The following is a 17,827-nucleotide window of genomic DNA, read 5'->3' as shown; positions in this document are numbered from 1 at the left end:
AGACCTATGTGTAACAAACCTGCATGTTCAGCACATGTATCCCAGAACTTAAAATAAAAAAACGAACAAACGAGTAAAAACAAAAAAGAGAAAAGCATAATCTTAGGCCCTGCTGAAGACCTACTGTGTATGAAACTATAGTTTAAGAGGCTCCCTTATGATTCATAAGTACGTTAAAGATTGAGAAGCAAGACTTAAGACACTGAACTGATCTCAGGAAACAAAAGATAAAAAAAAGTTTAATTCAAAAAAAAAATCAACAGTATAAACGAGAGTAAAATTATTACATTACATATTAAACAACTGTAATGGAACAACTGCAGTACCTTAAGACCTGAACTCCAAAGATCAAGTACATTTTCCATCTTCTGAAGGTTTTCGTCAGAAACAAGAAAATCACTCACAACTATTTCATGGACATCTGTATGACTAGAATTTGTTGCTGGTGAGGAAGAGTCAGCTAAAAGATGTGAACTGAAAAAATCCATGACTGGGTGAGAAGGCTTCCTTGGTGATAACACTGGTGACGACTCTAGAATAAAAGAAAAGTTGTAGCTGTCAAGCCAAATTGAAAATAACTCAAGTTGGTAAGGAACCATACTGGAAGGCTAAAAGACGTCTGCTACCTATGGAGGCTGAGAAAAATGTAGAGAAACTACTTTTCAGGTGTACCTTAATCTATTTTTAATTTCAGTATTGCCACTGATTTAGCATGGACTGGCATGAGATACCTCCTATATTCCCAATCCCTTCTCCCCCAGCAAATGACCTCTATCCCAAATATGGATCCTTCATATATCAAGGTCCAGCCGGAGCTGAAACTATCATCATCTGTATCATATCACCATTAATGAAGTGCTGTTTCTGTAATAAAAACATTATAAAGATTAATTATCATAATACATGCTACCCCCCAAAAATCGGTATTATTATCTCCATTTTACTGATGAGAAACTGAGGTTCAGAAACAGTTAAGTAATTGGCCAAGGTCAGTGTGGTTGTATATAGGTCAATATTACTCTATAAGTTCATCACTGTAATTGGTTTTAATACTATTAAAATTCAACAATATAAGTAGAAAAAGACTCATAATTTAGTTTTTCAGATATTCTGTTATAAGTACTCTGTTAAGCTTCAATATACAGGTGAGAAATACACACATCCTATATGTATGTACAAACATATAACTCTAATCCCCTGGCCATATACAGGGAGGTGGGGGAGAGTCAGGGCCCTAAAGAGGACTGGAATCTATTTCTAAAAAAAGCACTGAAAGGCCGGGCGCAGCGGCTCACACCTGTAATCCCAGCACTTTGAGAGGCCAAGGTGGGCGAATCACAAGATCAGGAGTTTGGGACCAGTCTGGCCAACACGGTGAAACCCCAACTCTACTAAAAATACGAAAAATTAGCTGCGTGTGGTGGCTCATGCCTGTAGTACCAACTCCTCTGGAGGCTGATGCAAAAGAATTGCTTGAACAATTCTTTTGTTCGAGCCAGAGGTTTTAGTGAGCTGGGATCACACTACTGCACTCCAGCCTGGGTGACAGAGCGAGACTCTGTCTCAAAAAAAAAAAAAAAAAAAAAAAAAGCACTAAAAAAAAAACTTACTATTTTCTCACACATTATGCTGGAATTACACTGTCATCAATTGTCACCTATCTCACATTTGCTATGAGCATCCTAATAACAAAGATGGAAGAGCTTTCTTCTTACTGAATGAAAGATAAGTCTATAACTTGTTACTTAAAAGTAAATCTTTCAAGAATTGTTTTTAAAAATTTTTAAGATTTTAATTTTTTTGGCAAACATATTTCTGCTTATGTAAAGACTTCTCTGCTAAAGGGAAAATAATTCCTTAATATTTGTGTTGTGTATAAAAAACGTAACACAAGGTTTGGGGTAGTCACATTAGGACTACACGTTCTGAGAATGGTTAAGAAACCCAAAGAACAGGTGGATTGACAAAGTACATGAATATTCTCTTTTACTCAATTTTGTCAACTAGATCTGTACTCACAAAGAAAGTAATATACTCAATAGACTGAAAATGCTTTTCAATTAAAAAATATCTCAACGGTCACCTTTTAAGAAATTCAATCATGTAACTTCAAAACTTGGAAAGGTTGTCAGAGATTGTGCTGCCTAAGACTTCTACTTATAAGTGAGGAAACTAAGGGATACAGGCATTACTTAAGTGGTGGCAAAAATGGTTACCACATTAAATAACATTAAATAGAAAAATATAAAACAATATTACATTTTTATTATTTTAATTATTCTGACTAGTCAAGAAAAATGTCTCAGTCCAATTCTAGTATGCTTTTAACAGCTCTTTAAGGCCAGGCATGGTGGCTCATGCCTGTAATCCCAGCACTTTGAGAGGCCAACAAAGGTGGATCACTTGAGCCTAGGAGTTTGAGATCAGCCTGGGCAACATAGTGAGATCCCATCTCTACAGAAAATTTAAAAATTAGCTGGGTGTGGTGGCATGTGCCTGTAGTCCCAGTTACTGGGGGAGGGGGTACTGAGGCAGGAAGATCGCCTGAGTCCATGAGGTTGAGGCTGCAGGGAACTCTTCACTCTAGTCTGGGTGACAGAGTAAGATTCTGTCTCAAAAACAAAACAAAATAACAAAAACAAAAAACAACCCCCCTCCACAAACCTCTTTAAGGCTTGTTAATCTTTCTTTTCAACAAAGACAAAGCAGGCTTTTAAAGAAAAACACTAAATGATAGAACAGGTGGCATAAAGATAGGATGAAAATCCTTACATTGGTATGCAAATATCTGAAAATTGGGAAACAGTGCATTGGTTTACATAAAAACTTGACTTGGCCAGACCGTCTAATATCCCATTAAATCTTTTAAAAGTTAGATTTGTCCTCTAACTTAGCAATTTTAAGAAAAGATACTACACACTATAATGCATTAACCTGTTTTAATTGTACTATTGTTGGATCTTATAAAATTATTTAAAATATTATCATTTAAATTAGCAACAACAGCATTTTAAAATCCTACCAATAAGTAATATGCTGAAATTATTTCTCTTACTATATAGAAAATATTCGTTAAACCACAAAATGTTGTATATTAATACAAATAAGCTAAGGAAAAATCATACCATCTGTTTTTGAATGACTTGAAATATTAAAATCACATCCTTTTCCAACTTCCATTTCAGTTTCTCTTACTTCAGAGTTACTTCCTGCCAAAAGGAAAGCTTTTTAAAATTAAACTGAACCACTCTTAAATAAGAGGTCTAATCATACATAATTTAAGAAGGTGGCAATACATAAGTAAGATTTTAGAACAAATAAAGTACAACATGCTGTGGATGTAGGACCGCTAAAACAAAGAAGAAGAGATAAAAATCTGAGACGAGAAAAAGACTTACTATATCACTGATAAGTTCCATCTTATGTACCAAATATAGATGAGAGATAATGTAGTCTACTAGAGCACTCAATTCACACTAAGAGAATAAGTGGGTGAATGACATTAGAACTTAGAAAAGGATCTGCTCTTTTATGACACTATTTCCAGGGGCCTGCTCCTTTTCACTAGCTGCAATCAAGCTAAAGTGGCACTGGCTCTCCTAAACAAGGGCTTTCTTGCTTCCACTTCAGGAACCTGTAGTCAACAGACGGCAAAAAGGAAACTGGGAAAAACCTCTCAAGAATGGCTGTTACAGGCTTGTATTTACTTTGCCAATTTCCACATAACATGCCTTATACCAAACAACTGAGATACCAAGAATAAAGAGAAGGTGTGATGATGAAGTTACATAGCAGAGTTTAACAAGTCTACTTGTGAATCAAAATGACTAAAGGATATCTAAACTTACTATATATTCCATGTTTTAATCTCAAATCCTTTTTGGAAATGTCAGAGAATAAATAAATGAATAGTATCTTACATGGTGGTCTTAAATCCCAGGTGATTACCTTGAGTCAACTGCTGAAGATTTGGAGCAAGGGAAGGCCTCCATGCTGTGTCACTGGGAACAACAGTACAGTAGTATTGCTGGTAGTGGGAAAGGAAACAAGCTTTTGGTGGTAGTGGGAAAGGAAACAAGCTTTTGGTAACCCTCTTAGATACAGGGTTACAATGCTGATTTCCCTATTTAAATTTATAGAAGAGTACACAGTGCTTTGGGTTTGCTCAGCAGGAATTGCATGTTGACGGATGTAATCAAACTCAAGATCATTGATGTAGAATGAATTAGATCCAAGGTTCATATCTCTTGAAGACCACTACAATTTGTGTAGCGTTGGAATAAATACTTTTATTTTCGATTACAGTATCATGAGAGGTTTTTTTTTTTTTTTTTTTTTAAACAGAGTCTTGCTCTGTCGTCCATGCTGAAGTGTAGTGGCATAATCATGGCACACTGCAGCCTTGAACTCCTGAGCTCAGGCAATTTTCCCACCCCAGTTTCCCAAGATGCTGAGACTATAGGCTGCTATGCCTGGCTAATTTTTTTGTAGAGGTGGTGTCTTGTTATATTTCCCAGGCTTGTCTCAAACTTCCGGGCTTAAGCAGTCCTCCTGCCTCAGCCTCTCAAAGTGCTGGCATTACAAGCATGAGCCACTGCCTGGCCTATATTTTTAAGGCTTTCGTCCTGTGGTCCCATTTGTTGTTCCACTGCAATAGGCCAAAGACTGAGGAGCAGTGAAAAATCCAGTCTGCAAAGAGTAAGACAACAGACACTAGGGCTATGACTTTGCAGAAGCCCAGGAGCCTTTGGCCTGAGTAGCCTGTGTCATGTGCCTTCAAGGACAGGGATCCCTGTAGTTACGCCTATAGTATGATGACTGCTCCTTATCAGGGCTGTTTTAGGAAGGCTTTCTGTGCCCTTTGAAAGAACACTTATTTAGAGTTTGGGATGCTGTCTTTACCTGAATAAGGAATGGAGGTAAAAGGAGCTTCATCCTCGTTTCTCCACCTTTCACTCATCTATCAACACACATCTTGGTTTGTAGTAGCTTTCAGTTCTGTTGCTAACATGGTCCATAGATGGGTTCACCTTTGTGATAATTATCCAAACAGTCCTCCATGCCCACATAAACACTGCTGATAAAGCAGCATGTGGTTTGTAATTTAAGGGACTCTCAGGGCTACCATATTTAATTTTAGGCTTGGGCATTTAGTTTTCAAGTTAATCCTGATATAAAACTGTTGGAACAAGTACTGAGATATGACGTACCTAAAAGCCATGCAGTTGCTATAGTGTTGCTTCAACTTTATTATTCTTCATAAAAGTAACAGTCAAATGACGTTCAAAGAAAAATCAAGCTGTCATACAAGAGTCAGGAATAACATATTAAAGTGTAAGAAGCTCCCCTAGATGATATTAATACACGTAAATGGTTGAGAAGAATCACTGACCTTAGCATTTTCACAATCCTGTCAGTATCATTAATAAACTCAATAATATCTTAAATTAAGACAACTTGAAAAATATATATAACCTTGACCATGAAGAATATCATGAACTGAAGAAATTCTGACATCTGGCACCACTTCTGCCTTAGGATGAGATGACTGTGAAGCACCGGAATCAACATTTGGAGTCACTATAGCATAACGAAGCAGTTCTTCATATTCTTCCTAAAAGAAGCCGATAATCAATAATGTAGCATAACAGTTACAATGTTATAATATATTCAACCGAATTTTTTTTTTAAGAAATGTAATTACCATAATAGAGTCACATGCTGATTATATTACAAAGTTTTAGCACTTATTCCAAGCTTGAGTTCTTTGAGTGCTTCTTGTGTGATTTTTACATTTATTATTAACAGTTTGAAGAGGGCTGTGTGCAGTGGCTCATGCCTGTAAACTCAACACTTTGAGAGGCTGAGGCAGGAGGATGGCTTGAAGCCTTAGCGACAAAGCAAGGCCTCATCTCTATAAAAAAATTAAAAAAAAATTAAAATTAAAAAAAATTGCTAGGTGTGGTATGCCTATAGTTCCAGCTACTCAGGAGGCTGAGGCAGGAGGACTACTTAAGCCTAGGAATTGGAGGCTGCAGTAAGCGATGATCATGCTGCTGCACCCCAGCCTGGGTGACAGAGCAATATCCCACCTCTGGGGAAACAACAACAAAAAAGCCTGAAGAGGTGATAAGATTCTGTGAATCAAAAATTTTCTATCACTTATTTTTTATATGTCAGATCAGTTTAACTGAAGATGAGACATGCTACTAAAAAGATACCATTTCCAGAATTTTAAAAATAATATGTAACCCACACAAAATATAGAAGCAAATTGGATATTTAAGCTTATAAAACTGCAATGGACTTCTATTATCCCCCAATTTCAAATGAACATTTATCAAGACACCTCAATTGCTTTTATTAACTGATGCTATAAGAGGCAAATGTCACATATTTGAATTAATTTACAAAATAAACCTGTACAATTGTAGTTCTGTTTTTATCTGCTTTTAATATTGGAATTTTAAGTAAAATTGTTTAAAAAGAGGTTTATGCTTTTACATATTTGAAAACTGCTAGCTTTTATGGCAATTACATGTACAAGAGTGACCTGGTTTGTGCTTCAACCTTAATTTACTTTTTTTTTTTTTGAGACTGAGTCTTGCTCTGTTTCCCAGGCTGGAGTGTGGTGGCACAATCTCAGCTCACTGCAACCTCTGCTTCCTACGTTCAAACAATTCTCCTGCTTCAGCCCCCTGAGTAGCTGGGATTATAGGTACATGCCACCATGCCTGTTAAGTAGAGACAGGGTTTCACCATGTTGGTAAGGCTGGTCTCGAACTCCTGACCTCTTGACCTGCCCACCCTGGCCTCCCAAAGTGCTGGGATTACAGGTGTGAGCCACCGTGACCGGCCTGATTTACAAATTTAACATACATACTTACACAGTAAACATTAGGTATAGCAAATACCGATATTTATATATTTTAAGGCTAATGACAGAAGAGGAAGAGAGAGATAATCCAAAGAGAAAAGTATTTTAGAAAATTCAACCAGAGGCTGGGCCAGGTGGCTCATGCCTGTAATCCCAGCACTTTGGGAGGCCAAGGTGGGCAGATTGCTTGAGCTCAGGAGTTCAAGACCAGCCTAGGCGACACAGTGAAAGCCCACCTCTACTAAAATACAAAAAAATTAGCCAGGTGTGGTGGCATGTCCCTGTAGTCCCAGCTACTTGGGAGGCTGAGGCAGGAGAATTGCAAGAATCTGGGGGGGCGGAGGTTGCAGTGAGCTGAGACTGCGCCACTGCACTCCAGCCTGGGTGACAGAGCGAGACTCCATCTCAAAAAAAAGAAAAAAAAAAAGAAAAGAAAGAAATTCAGCCAGAATTTCCTGTCACCTTCATGACAATAAACATCTCAGTTTTTAACTTATATTTTCTAGTAGCAAATAAAAATCAGTATTTCACATAGTGGTTTTCACTAACGCAGAAGGGTCTTATTAGGAAACAAATCATTTAGGGTATCACAATACAATGTTTATTTTTTATAAAATTTAAAAAAATTCTTAAAAAATTATGGAACACTTCATGAATCTGCGTGTCCTCCTTGCACAGGGGCCACACTAATCTTCTCTGTGTAGTTCTAATTTCAGTATATGTGCCGCCAAAGTGAGCACCAACACTTAGCTTTTACATTGACAAAAGTTAACTCTGATTATTTAAATAGATTTAAATATTCTTAAGTTAAAAAAAATACACTCCTCAAACCATATTGGTTTTCCAGTTATTAAAATAAAAGGAAATTCCCAAAGAGTTTGACAAATTGGGGCCATACACAAGACATTTACTAGTTCCTATAAACCTGAATGTGTGAGTTGGTCCTAATACACTAATACATAAAATTTCAAGTGCATAGAGACTGTAACGAATCCAGCAGCATCCATTTCTTTTTATTTCTTTAAGTTAATAAAGCCCCAGGGTTTGATTTGGGCAAATGGCTACCCAGCTACATTTCCCAGCCTCCTCTGCAGCTAGGTGTGGCCAAGAGACTGGTCTATGGGATTCAAATGGAAATAATGTGTACCACTTTAGGCGAAGTTCTTAAAAAGTAAGCTACTTCTTTCTAGTCCCCTCTTCCCATGGGCTAGAGGTGGTGCACTGTCAGTGCACCAGCACCTGACAATGCAAACACTGTCAACAGCTCATGGCACAGCAACAAGAGAGAAGGGATTGGGTCCTCAGATGACCTCAGGACTATGTATCAGCTCAGAATTTACAGAGAGAATCAAAATGTAAGGCACCCACTCTAGCCACCCTTACTTGGTTTCTGTTAAAGCACTATTATACGTCCCAAACAGCCAAAGTAAACTTTTGATTTTGGCTAAGAATATAAAAAAGTGTGGCTGTTATGGAGTTTTGGACTCTGAATGTTAGTGTCCCTCCAAAATTCATATGCTGAAGCCCTAATACCCAGTGTGGCTGTATTAGGAGATGAGGCCTCTAGGAAAGTAGATAAGGTTAAATAAGGTTATTGGCTGGGGCCCTGACCTGATAGAATTAATGTACTCATCAGAAGAGACACCAGGAAGCTTGTGCTCTCTCCTCCCACCTATACATACTGTATACTAAGGAAAGGCCATGTGAAGACACACAGCAAGAAGGCAGCTGTCTGCAATCCACAAAGAGAGCCCTCACCAGAAACCAACCCCACTGGACTGTAATGTGGGACTTCTAGCCTCTAGAACTGTGAGAAAATAAATGTCTGCTGTTTAAGTCTATGAATTTATGGTATTTTGTTACGGCAGCGTGAGCAGATTAACATGATGGTATCTTATATTTTGAGGTTCATAAACTTTTTATAGAGTGTCCCCACTGTGGTGGCAGTTCCAACTAGACTTAGCCAAGTTAGCTCTGCTCAGAGTTAGCCTATCACCACCTCAGGCCTGTAGAAACGGAGGAAGAAGTGGAAGTCAGTGGCTTTTACTTATGGCTTCCCTAGTCTAACTTCTGCTCTGGATAAGAGACGGAAAAAAAAGACACAAATGTATATTTCAAATCATATATTTCACACGTATTAACATTTTTCATGTATTTTACCACAATTGCTATGGTTTAAAGGGGAAATAAATAAGTATATGTCAACAGTATTCCATGATCATATATTTCAACTTATTTCAAGAAAAGTATTTTTAAAAAATGTTACTTAAATGACTGTTTTAGAGTTTCATATATGTAGATACAGGCCAAATGAGTTATTTAAAAATAAGAATTTAAAATTAAGAATCAAAATAAATAACACTGCTTTTCTTAATTGCCAAACATAACCTGTGTTAAGATAAAGAATTCTGGAGTGACATTCAAAACTTGTAATTTTGTCCCCCTCTACAACCCCCAAGAGCTGAACTTATAAGACCCTGAAATATTGCTCCACCCATGCCTCAACCATTACAGTCAGGGCAACTTGGCTGACAGGAGCTGCAGTTCGAGGAAATCTTTGGGGTGTAAGCACTTATGGATGCTGCCCATCCCTCAGCATTCACCACCTTCTGGCTTGTGAAGCATTTGCACAACAAAATGTCCCTTAAGAGGAATATTGATTTATGAGGGGCTTTGGTATTAAATATTTGGATTTACATATTTACTACATATGTAAAAATATACATTTTATGTTATTTTTAAGATTATTTTTTGTATTTATATTTTGAAATGTTTTCAGTAGTGAAACCCAAAGTGATGACACTGTATCTACAGGGAATATGGAGAGGCTTTCAACTTCAGTCCAAGAACAAGCAGGATCGTAAGTTGAGGGTTACTAATAGACTCTCAGTTGGGCTTAGGTTATAAGCGGGTAATCAATAACACAAAATGATTTCTGGCAGGTTCTTCTTCCATCTCTCTAAAATTCCACTCTGCAGATTTATTCTTTTGATTTAAAGCTTTGTCTCTTGACAAAATGACAATCTGAGTGCTCACAAGGTGTTTACATTTTAGTACAAATGAGTTAATCAGTTCTGTCTTGAAGTTTTAATCAGACAGCTATGAAGGGTGGAGGGAGTACTGGCACATGAAGAGAGGACTACATGGGAGAGGTACCATTAAAAGGAAAGGCTAGGGTGCAACAGCTATGTCACAACTCCAGACTACTTTTATCCTAGTAAATATTCAGATATTTCCCAATACCTTCCCCATTTCAAGATCCATAATTTCAATTAAAGGAACAAATTTGATTCATAAAATATTTTCCTAAAGCTTTTCTCATGTTATACAGAATCAATAAGAATTTTCTATGCTTAGGCATAAATAGCCTTTCCCCTTGAGTAATATAACTATAAAATTTAAGATATACCATGTCATTATTTTCTCATTTAAAATCTACTCCAGAAATCTAAATCCATATTTTTGATGATGAAATATTTAGAAATAAAAGAAATTTAAAACACTTAATGTAAATACCACACCTTCTATAGTCAACTGACCCATTTCATTTTATCTGTCAATGTCCAGGTCCTGGGCAGCAGATTGTACTGAATGTTGTGGCAACAGAGACTAGACCTCAGCAAGTAGAACACAAGGGAATCCTGAGCTCTAGAACTGGATGGTTTGATACTGTATTAATTTGCATTAGAAGTGAAAGCAGCATTCACGAGAGGTAGCTAAAATGAAAAAAATTTAAAGAAAAAAATGTTTCTTGAACATTTCAGTTTCGCCTCTTAACTGTGTTGGTCAAAGCCTTTGTACAGAATGTTTGAAGAGTTCATCAATATTTTCTGACAAGTTAAAACAATGTAAAGTACCTCCTAATATTGGTACAGTAATTCCTAAAGTTATTATTACAAATTGAAAAACTCCTTTATAAATGGAATAAAAAAATAAATAAAAATTCCTAGCTTCCCCTTACATTTGTTTAAAATAAAAAAAGTCATGACAAATTTAGAAATTTTTCCCTACCTGAAGATCCGAAGAGACAACACTGCCTTGATGAGAGTCATTTTGTACAACCGGAAGTGAGTATTTCTCCTCATCTGATGACATTCTGCACAAATATTCTAAAACAAAAGAAGCTAACGTTAGCTTTTTTTCTTGACATTTAAACTAAGACAAAATGCTTTCTAGATATATATAAGTGCAACAGTATCCAAATCTGCAAACAATCTTCATGTGATATATTAAAATCATTCATTCAACATACTGAGTATCTATAGGCAAAAATCACTGTGAAAAAAAAAATAAAGACCCAATTCCAATATTGGTGAGTTTATAAGGTAGTCAAGGAGATGAGACAAATACATGAAAGGTTAAGGAAAAACAGAGGGAAAATCCCCAGTGGGGCCTGTTGAGGATAATAGATGGTGATCACTGTCCTTAAGCAATGTGTGACAACCTGGGTGTTGTGTACTTTCCTGTAAGATACTGAATCAAGAGAGAACAAACAATTTGTGCAAATTTCCTTCTAGGGAAACTTACCTTTTGGAAATATTATTTTAAGAAAAGTGAGCTTATACAGAACAGAATCAAATACAAGCATAGAGAATTTGTTAACAGCCCTAAGCAAAATATTAAAAGTACTTTTAGTAACAAGTAACCAAATAATTTAAAAAACAAATAGTGACTATTTGAACTATCTGAATATATAATATGTAAGACATTGGTCAGGAATGTAAAATAAGTCCTCATTCTTAAGAAGTTTACAATCTGTAGAGAGGGCCAGACCTAAACATTATATAAGTTACCAACTGATGACTAAACTGCTGATAGGCCCTAAAATAGCAGAGGTACAGAGTAGAGAGGTAGGAGTAGCTATTTTTCATGGGGTAGGATTGCATGACTGTAAATAAGCAGGAAAGGAGGAATAGAAAGCTTTTAGAGACGATGACCAGGTGTTGAGACCTAAAAGATGAGCAGGTCTCATCCGGAAAGATGGATAAAAGGTATAAACAGAGGTGAAGATATTCTAGGCAGTAGAGTAATGTAAGCAAAGACACAGAGTCATGGACACGTATGTCAGGAATAGCAAGCAGTTTGGTAAGGCTAAAACAATGGGTGCAAAGCAAAGATTGGCTAAAGATGAAACAAAAAGTAAAGAGCAGCCAAATGGAAGGTCAAGATTTGTCATATTAAAAATCTGAGTGTTTATTCTACACAAGTTATTAAAATATTTTAAAAAAGTTACATGATAAGAAAGATCATTCCAGCAGCACTGAGGATTAGTTTGGATATGAAGAAAGAGAGATCAGGCAGGGTGCAGTTGCTCGCACCTGTAATCTTAGCACTTTGGAAGGCTGAGGCGGGTGGCTCACCTGAGGTCAGTAGTTTGAGACCAGCCTGGCCAACATGGCAAAACTCCATCTCTACTAAAATTACAAAAAAATTAGCCAGGCGTGGTGGCAGGCACCTGTAATCCCACCTACTCAGGAAGCTGAGGCAGGAGGATTGCTTGAACTCTGCCGGCAGAGGTTGCAGTGAGCCAAGATCACACCACTGCACTCCAGCCTGGGTGACAGAGCTAGATTCTGTATAAAAAAAAAAAAAAGAGAGAGATATCAATTGAGAGCTGACTGCAATAGTCCAAGAGATAAATGTCCTCTTTGATAGTAATTAAGGAAATAAATGACCTAAGTCTAGAAAGATCAATGGGAAGGGGATGGAGGGTATGACTACAAGACAGCTGTGCTATGGTAAGAGAAAATGATCAATGATTGATTAAGGGGTTAAAAAGAACTGTTGATGGCTTCTAGATCTCTGGTTTGGGTAACTAGATAGATAGTGCCACTCACCAAGGCAAGGAAGGTAGGAAAATGAGCAGGTTGGGAGGAAGGACAATGAGTTCCATATCAGATGAGTTGGGTGTGAGGTTGCCTCTGAGGCACCAGGATAAAGCTGCAGGTATGCAGTCTGTGGTCACACTGGCTATACAGTACCCCATTCCAAGGACTGCCATTCACAATGGCTACACTGTGAATGGTGTTTCCTGGAGTTAAGCATTGTGGGAGCCCTGCACTGGAGGTACAAGTTAGAGATCCAGTTTGAGGAATCATTGGAATAGGAACTGCTGAAAAAAGGGAATGGATGAGATCACCTACAAAAAGAAGTGTGAGAAAAATTTTTTAGCCTGAGGTCCTGTATTAGTATGTTCTCACACTGCTATAAAGAACTGCCCCAAACAGGATAATTTATAAAGAAAAGAGTTTTAATTGACTCACATTCTGCATCTCTGGGGAGGCCTCAGGAAACTTACAATTATGGCAGAAGGGGAAGCAGGCAAGAGGATCGCCCTTATAATCCAATCACTTCCCTCCCTCTACACGTGGGGATTACAATTCAAACTGAGATTTGGGTGGGAACATAAAACTAACCATATCATGTCCATACACCTGATTTGTATGCAATATTTTTATCATAAAGGCTTATGTATATTTTTCTAGAAATAAGATCTTTAGCTTTCAATATATGTTCAGAGGGGACCACGGCCCTAATACAGTTAAGGACTACTACTGTGAATGAGAAGAGGGTTAAAGCCAGAACCACTAACATCTAAAGGGCAAGAGAAGAAGAGCAGTCAGCAAAGGAAGTCAGAATATTAAAACTATTGGAGCAGGATCATAACAACTTTGAGAACAGAGTTAGTTAGATGCCAAAGAACCATGAGGATTGGACAGAATTGGGCAATTTGGAGGTTGCTGAAACATTTGCTTGAACAATTTCAGTGGAAAGTAAAACAATTTTAGGTCTCAGTCACAGTGGCCTGAAAAATAAATAAGAAATCTCTTTGTAGGTCTCTAAGAACTTGCTTTATAAATCTGGGTGCTTCTGTATTGGGTGCATATATATTCAGGATAGTTAGCTCTTCTTGTTGCATTGATCCCTTTACCATTATGTAATAGCCTTCTCTGTCTTTTTCATCTTTGTTGGTTTAAAGTCTGTTTTATCAGAGACTAGGATTGCAATCCCTTTTTGTTTGTTTGTTTTGTTTGTTTGCTTTCCATGTACTTGGTAAATCTTCCTCTATCCCTCTATTTGGAGCCTAAGTGTGTCTTTGCACATGAGATGGCTCTCCTGAATACAGCATACTGATGGGTCTTGATTCTTTAACCGATTTGCCAGTCTATGTCTTTTAACTAGGGCATTCAGACCATTTACATTTAAGGTTAATATAGTTATGTGTGAATTTGATCCTATCATTATGATGCTAGCTGGTTATTTTGCCCATTAGTTGATGCAGTTTCTTCATAGTGTCAATGGTCTTTGCAATTTGGTATGTTTTTGCAGTGGCTGATACTGGTTTCTCCTTTCCATATTTAGTGCCTCCTTCAGGAGCTCTTATGAGGCAGGCCTAGTGGTGACAAAAATCTCTCAGCATTTGCTTGTCTGTAAAGAATTTTATTTCTTCTTTGCTTATGAAGCTTAGCTGGATATGAAATTCTGGGTTGAAAATTCTTTTAGGAATGTTGAATATTGGCCCCCACTCTCTTCTGGCTTGCAGGGTTTCTGCAGAAAGATCTGTTATTAGTCTGATGGGCTTCCCTTTGTGGGTAACCCAACCTTTCTCTCTGGCTGCCCTTAACATTTTTTCCTTCATTTCAACTTTGGTGAATCTGACAATTATGCATCTTGGGGTTGCTCTTCTCAAGGAGTATCTTTATGGTGTTCTCTGTATTTCCTGAATTTGAATGTTGGCCTATCTTGCTAGGTTGGGGAAGTTCTCCTGGATAATATGCTGAAGAGTGTTTTCCAGCTTGGTTCCATTCTCCCTGTCACTTTCAGGTACATCAGTCAAACATAGGTTTGGTCTTTCAACATAGTCCCATATTTCTTGAAGGCTTTCTTTGTTCCTTTTCATTCTTTTTTCTCTAATTTTGTCTTGATACTTTACAAAAGCAATGGCAACAAAAGCCAAAATTGACAAATGGGATCTAATTAAACTAAAAAGCTTCTGCACATCAAAAGAAATGATCATCAGAGTGAACAGGCAACCTACAAAATCGGAGAAAATTTTTGCAATCTATCCATCTCACAAAGGGTTAATATCCAGAACCTACAAAGAACTTGAACAAATTTACAAGACAAAAACAACCCCATCAAAAAGTGGGCATGGGATATGAACAGACACTTCTCAAAAGAAGACACTTATGTGGCCAACAAACATATGAAACAAAGCTCATTATCACTGGTCATTAGAGAAATACAATTCAAAACCTCACTGAGATACCATCTCATGGCAGTTAGAATGGCGATCATTAAAAAAATCAGAAAACAACAGATGCTGGAGAGGATGTGGAGAAATAGGAATGCTTTTAATACTGTTGGTGGAAGTGTAAATTGGTTTAACCATTGTGGAAGACAGTGTGGCAATTCCTCAAGGATCTAGAACCAGAAATGTCACTTGACCCAGAAATCCCATTACTGGGTATATCCCACAAGATTATAAATCATTCTACTATATTGACACATGCACACATGTTTATTGCAGCACTGTTCACAATAGCAAAGACTTGGAATCAACCCAAATGCCCATCAGTGATAGAATGAATAAAGAAAATGTGGCACATATACACCATGGAATACTATGCAGCCATAAAATAGAAGGAGTTCATGTCCTTTGCAGGGACATGGATGAAGCTAGAAACCATCATTCTCAGCAAACTAACACAGGAATAGAAAACCAAAGACCACATGTTCTCATTCACAAGTGGGAGCTGAGCAATGAGAACACATGGACACAGGGAGGGGAACATCACACACAGAGGTCTGTTGTTGGGGGGATAGGGGCTAGGGGAGGGATAGCATTAGAAGAAACACCTAATTTAGATGACGGGTTAATGGGTGCAGTAAACCACCATGGCACGTGTAAACCTATGTAACAAACCTGCACATTCTGCACATGCATCCCAGAACTTAACAATATAATAAAAAAATAAAAAAATGAGAGATGAGGAAATTGAAAAAGAAAAGGAAGACACAGGCAAAAGTGCAAAATTAGAATGGAAACACAGGCTGGAACTAGACTGTGCAAAGGAAATTTCAACTTTTTCCAGTGAGTATCACTGTGCATACACATGCTAAGTAAACTAAATCTCAGCATGACTGTCTTTAGTTAAGCCAATTAGGGAGGGTAAAATAAGCACATGTATCTGCAGCAAGGAATGGCTGCTTCACTGATTTCAAATCTACCACTGTGATAGCTTGGTCCATTTATATTTTTATTCACTTCTTTCAGGATTTGAGACCAGGCAGGAAACAGGAGTGGGGAGTGGGGCGGTGCTGATTATTTTAAAAATGAGCTGGTAAGTATGGTCAGACCTCAAAAATTGTTTCTTAATATGGGCACTGCAGACACAAGAAAACCCACCGCACTTTTGAAAATACGCCATCTTCCATCTGCCCTGCTTTATGTCAACAAGGTATGAGTTATTTGAAACCCTAGAACAGTAGCATTTTCCTTACTCTTTCTAGGTTCGGAAACAAAGGAGAAAAATGAAAACTGCTTTAATGGGTGGCAGATGTACGTTAGTTGACTACATTTTCAGTTGTCTCTAACCCAAGGTATCAGAAAACAAGATCAAAACTTTTGTGTGCTTTTCTGTTGGCAGACATAAAATAACATCTTCGTAATTACCTGGCTGACAGAAAAACAGGGGTATGGGAATTCAAATGGAACCCCCAAGAGGCAAAGGAAGAGTGAATTTACATGCAAACTAGCAGCAGGGTGACGTCCCCCGTGCCCTTCACCAGGCCTAGCTGCATGTAAGGAGGGGGGCGCACCAGCCCCTCCCAAGGCAGGGACTGGAAGCAGAGGGGAAAAGCCGCTGCGGTAAGCAAATGCCATGGTTTTCTTTCATCATCTTCCGACCCGGCCTGTTTTAACAAAAATCTTACTTAAGCACACAGAACTTTATACATGGTTATTCTTTTCCTACGTTTAAGTGACCAGAGCCTCTGGTGACAGTAACTGGTCAGCATCCCTCACTCCTGCCCTCTTCCCAGACGCTTCGGAGGGGAACCTTTAGGACCTTCCAGCACAACGGCAGAATCACCCGTGTCTGAGAAAGAGCCCCAGGGGAGGAAGCCCGCGCCAAAGAACTTTAAATCTTACTCCACTACTTCCGCCAGGGACGCAAGGTCTGCTTGGAGCTCTGTTACCCACTGCGGCCAACGGCTACCAAATCCTGACTCTTCACTCTGCGCCTCCTAGCCGCCTGGCAGCCGCAGCCTCAGCAAGCACAGCCGCTACCTAGGAAGCAACCTGACAGTTTCAAACTGCAGGGAGGAATTAAGGACAGCCCTGTGCATTGGTCCTTTGCTTTAGCAATGTGCCATTTGATTGGTCCGAGATCTGGGGGCGGAGCGTTGGACCGCTGTCCGGAGAAGCCGGAATACTTTGGAGAGCCCCGCCCCCTGGCTCCGCAGGTTGCGAGGAGGTGGGGTCCTAGGAAGCCCCACCCAGCACCCATGGAGATTAAGTACTGCGCGTGCTCAGTTCTGTTGAGCGACTGCAGGCTGCTAAGCGGCTCCTGGAGCAGATTTGGTTAGACAACCGTTGAGCGGGGCTGAAGTTTGCCGATGCTGTGTGCTGCTGGCTTTCAAGAATTGTTGTATCCTAGGCGTGAGTCCTCATGCTTAAGTCTGCATAAGAACAATCCAGAATTCTGGGCCAAGAGTGGTGGCTCATGCCAGTAATACCAGCACTTTGGGTGGGTGGATCGCTTGAGCCCAGGAGTTTGAGACCAGCCTGGGGAACATACGAATACCCCCTTTCTGCATAAAAAATGAAAAGCAAAAAAATCATCTGCATCCACAGATCCCCTGCAACAGAATCACTTGGAGGTGCTTTTTAAGCATAAAGATTCCTGACCGCTCTTTGTTGATTCCTTCCGTCGTGAGTACTGTCAG

General features: G+C 38.6%; 1 protein-coding gene and 1 non-coding gene across 5 annotated transcripts in view; both read right to left on the bottom strand.

Moving 5' to 3' along the window:
* Positions 1-17,247, bottom strand: part of POC5 (POC5 centriolar protein) — a 39,246-nt gene extending 21,999 nt beyond the window's left edge. Inside the window, exons 1-5 of one of the 4 annotated variants that reach the window (XM_032278027.1) lie at positions 17,082-17,247; positions 10,889-10,986; positions 5,476-5,614; positions 3,126-3,209; positions 327-532 (exon numbers count right to left, since the gene is read on the bottom strand). In XM_032278027.1, coding sequence (XP_032133918.1) covers positions 327-532; positions 3,126-3,209; positions 5,476-5,614; positions 10,889-10,972 — 513 coding nt within the window. In that variant the 5' untranslated portion in view covers positions 10,973-10,986; positions 17,082-17,247. Of the gene's footprint in view, positions 1-326; positions 865-3,125; positions 3,212-5,475; positions 5,615-10,888; positions 10,987-12,237; positions 12,292-17,081 lie in introns of those variants that run through there. The other 3 variants (XM_032278019.1, XM_032278033.1, XM_032278039.1) reach the window with 3 other exon arrangements.
* On the bottom strand, positions 7,511-7,617 carry LOC116554178. The gene has a single exon (XR_004270096.1). It is a non-coding gene; the product is annotated as a U6 spliceosomal RNA (small nuclear RNA).
* Positions 17,248-17,827: the final 580 nt, after the last annotated feature.

The sequence above is a fragment of the Sapajus apella genome, unplaced genomic scaffold, assembly GCF_009761245.1.
Source record: "Sapajus apella isolate SASKATOON/1434 unplaced genomic scaffold, GSC_monkey_1.0 scaffold1, whole genome shotgun sequence".
In the NCBI taxonomy this organism is placed as follows: Eukaryota; Metazoa; Chordata; class Mammalia; order Primates; family Cebidae; genus Sapajus; species Sapajus apella.
The sequence above is the reverse complement of the archived record's forward strand: the minus strand, read 5'-3'. Positions and strand labels throughout refer to the sequence as shown.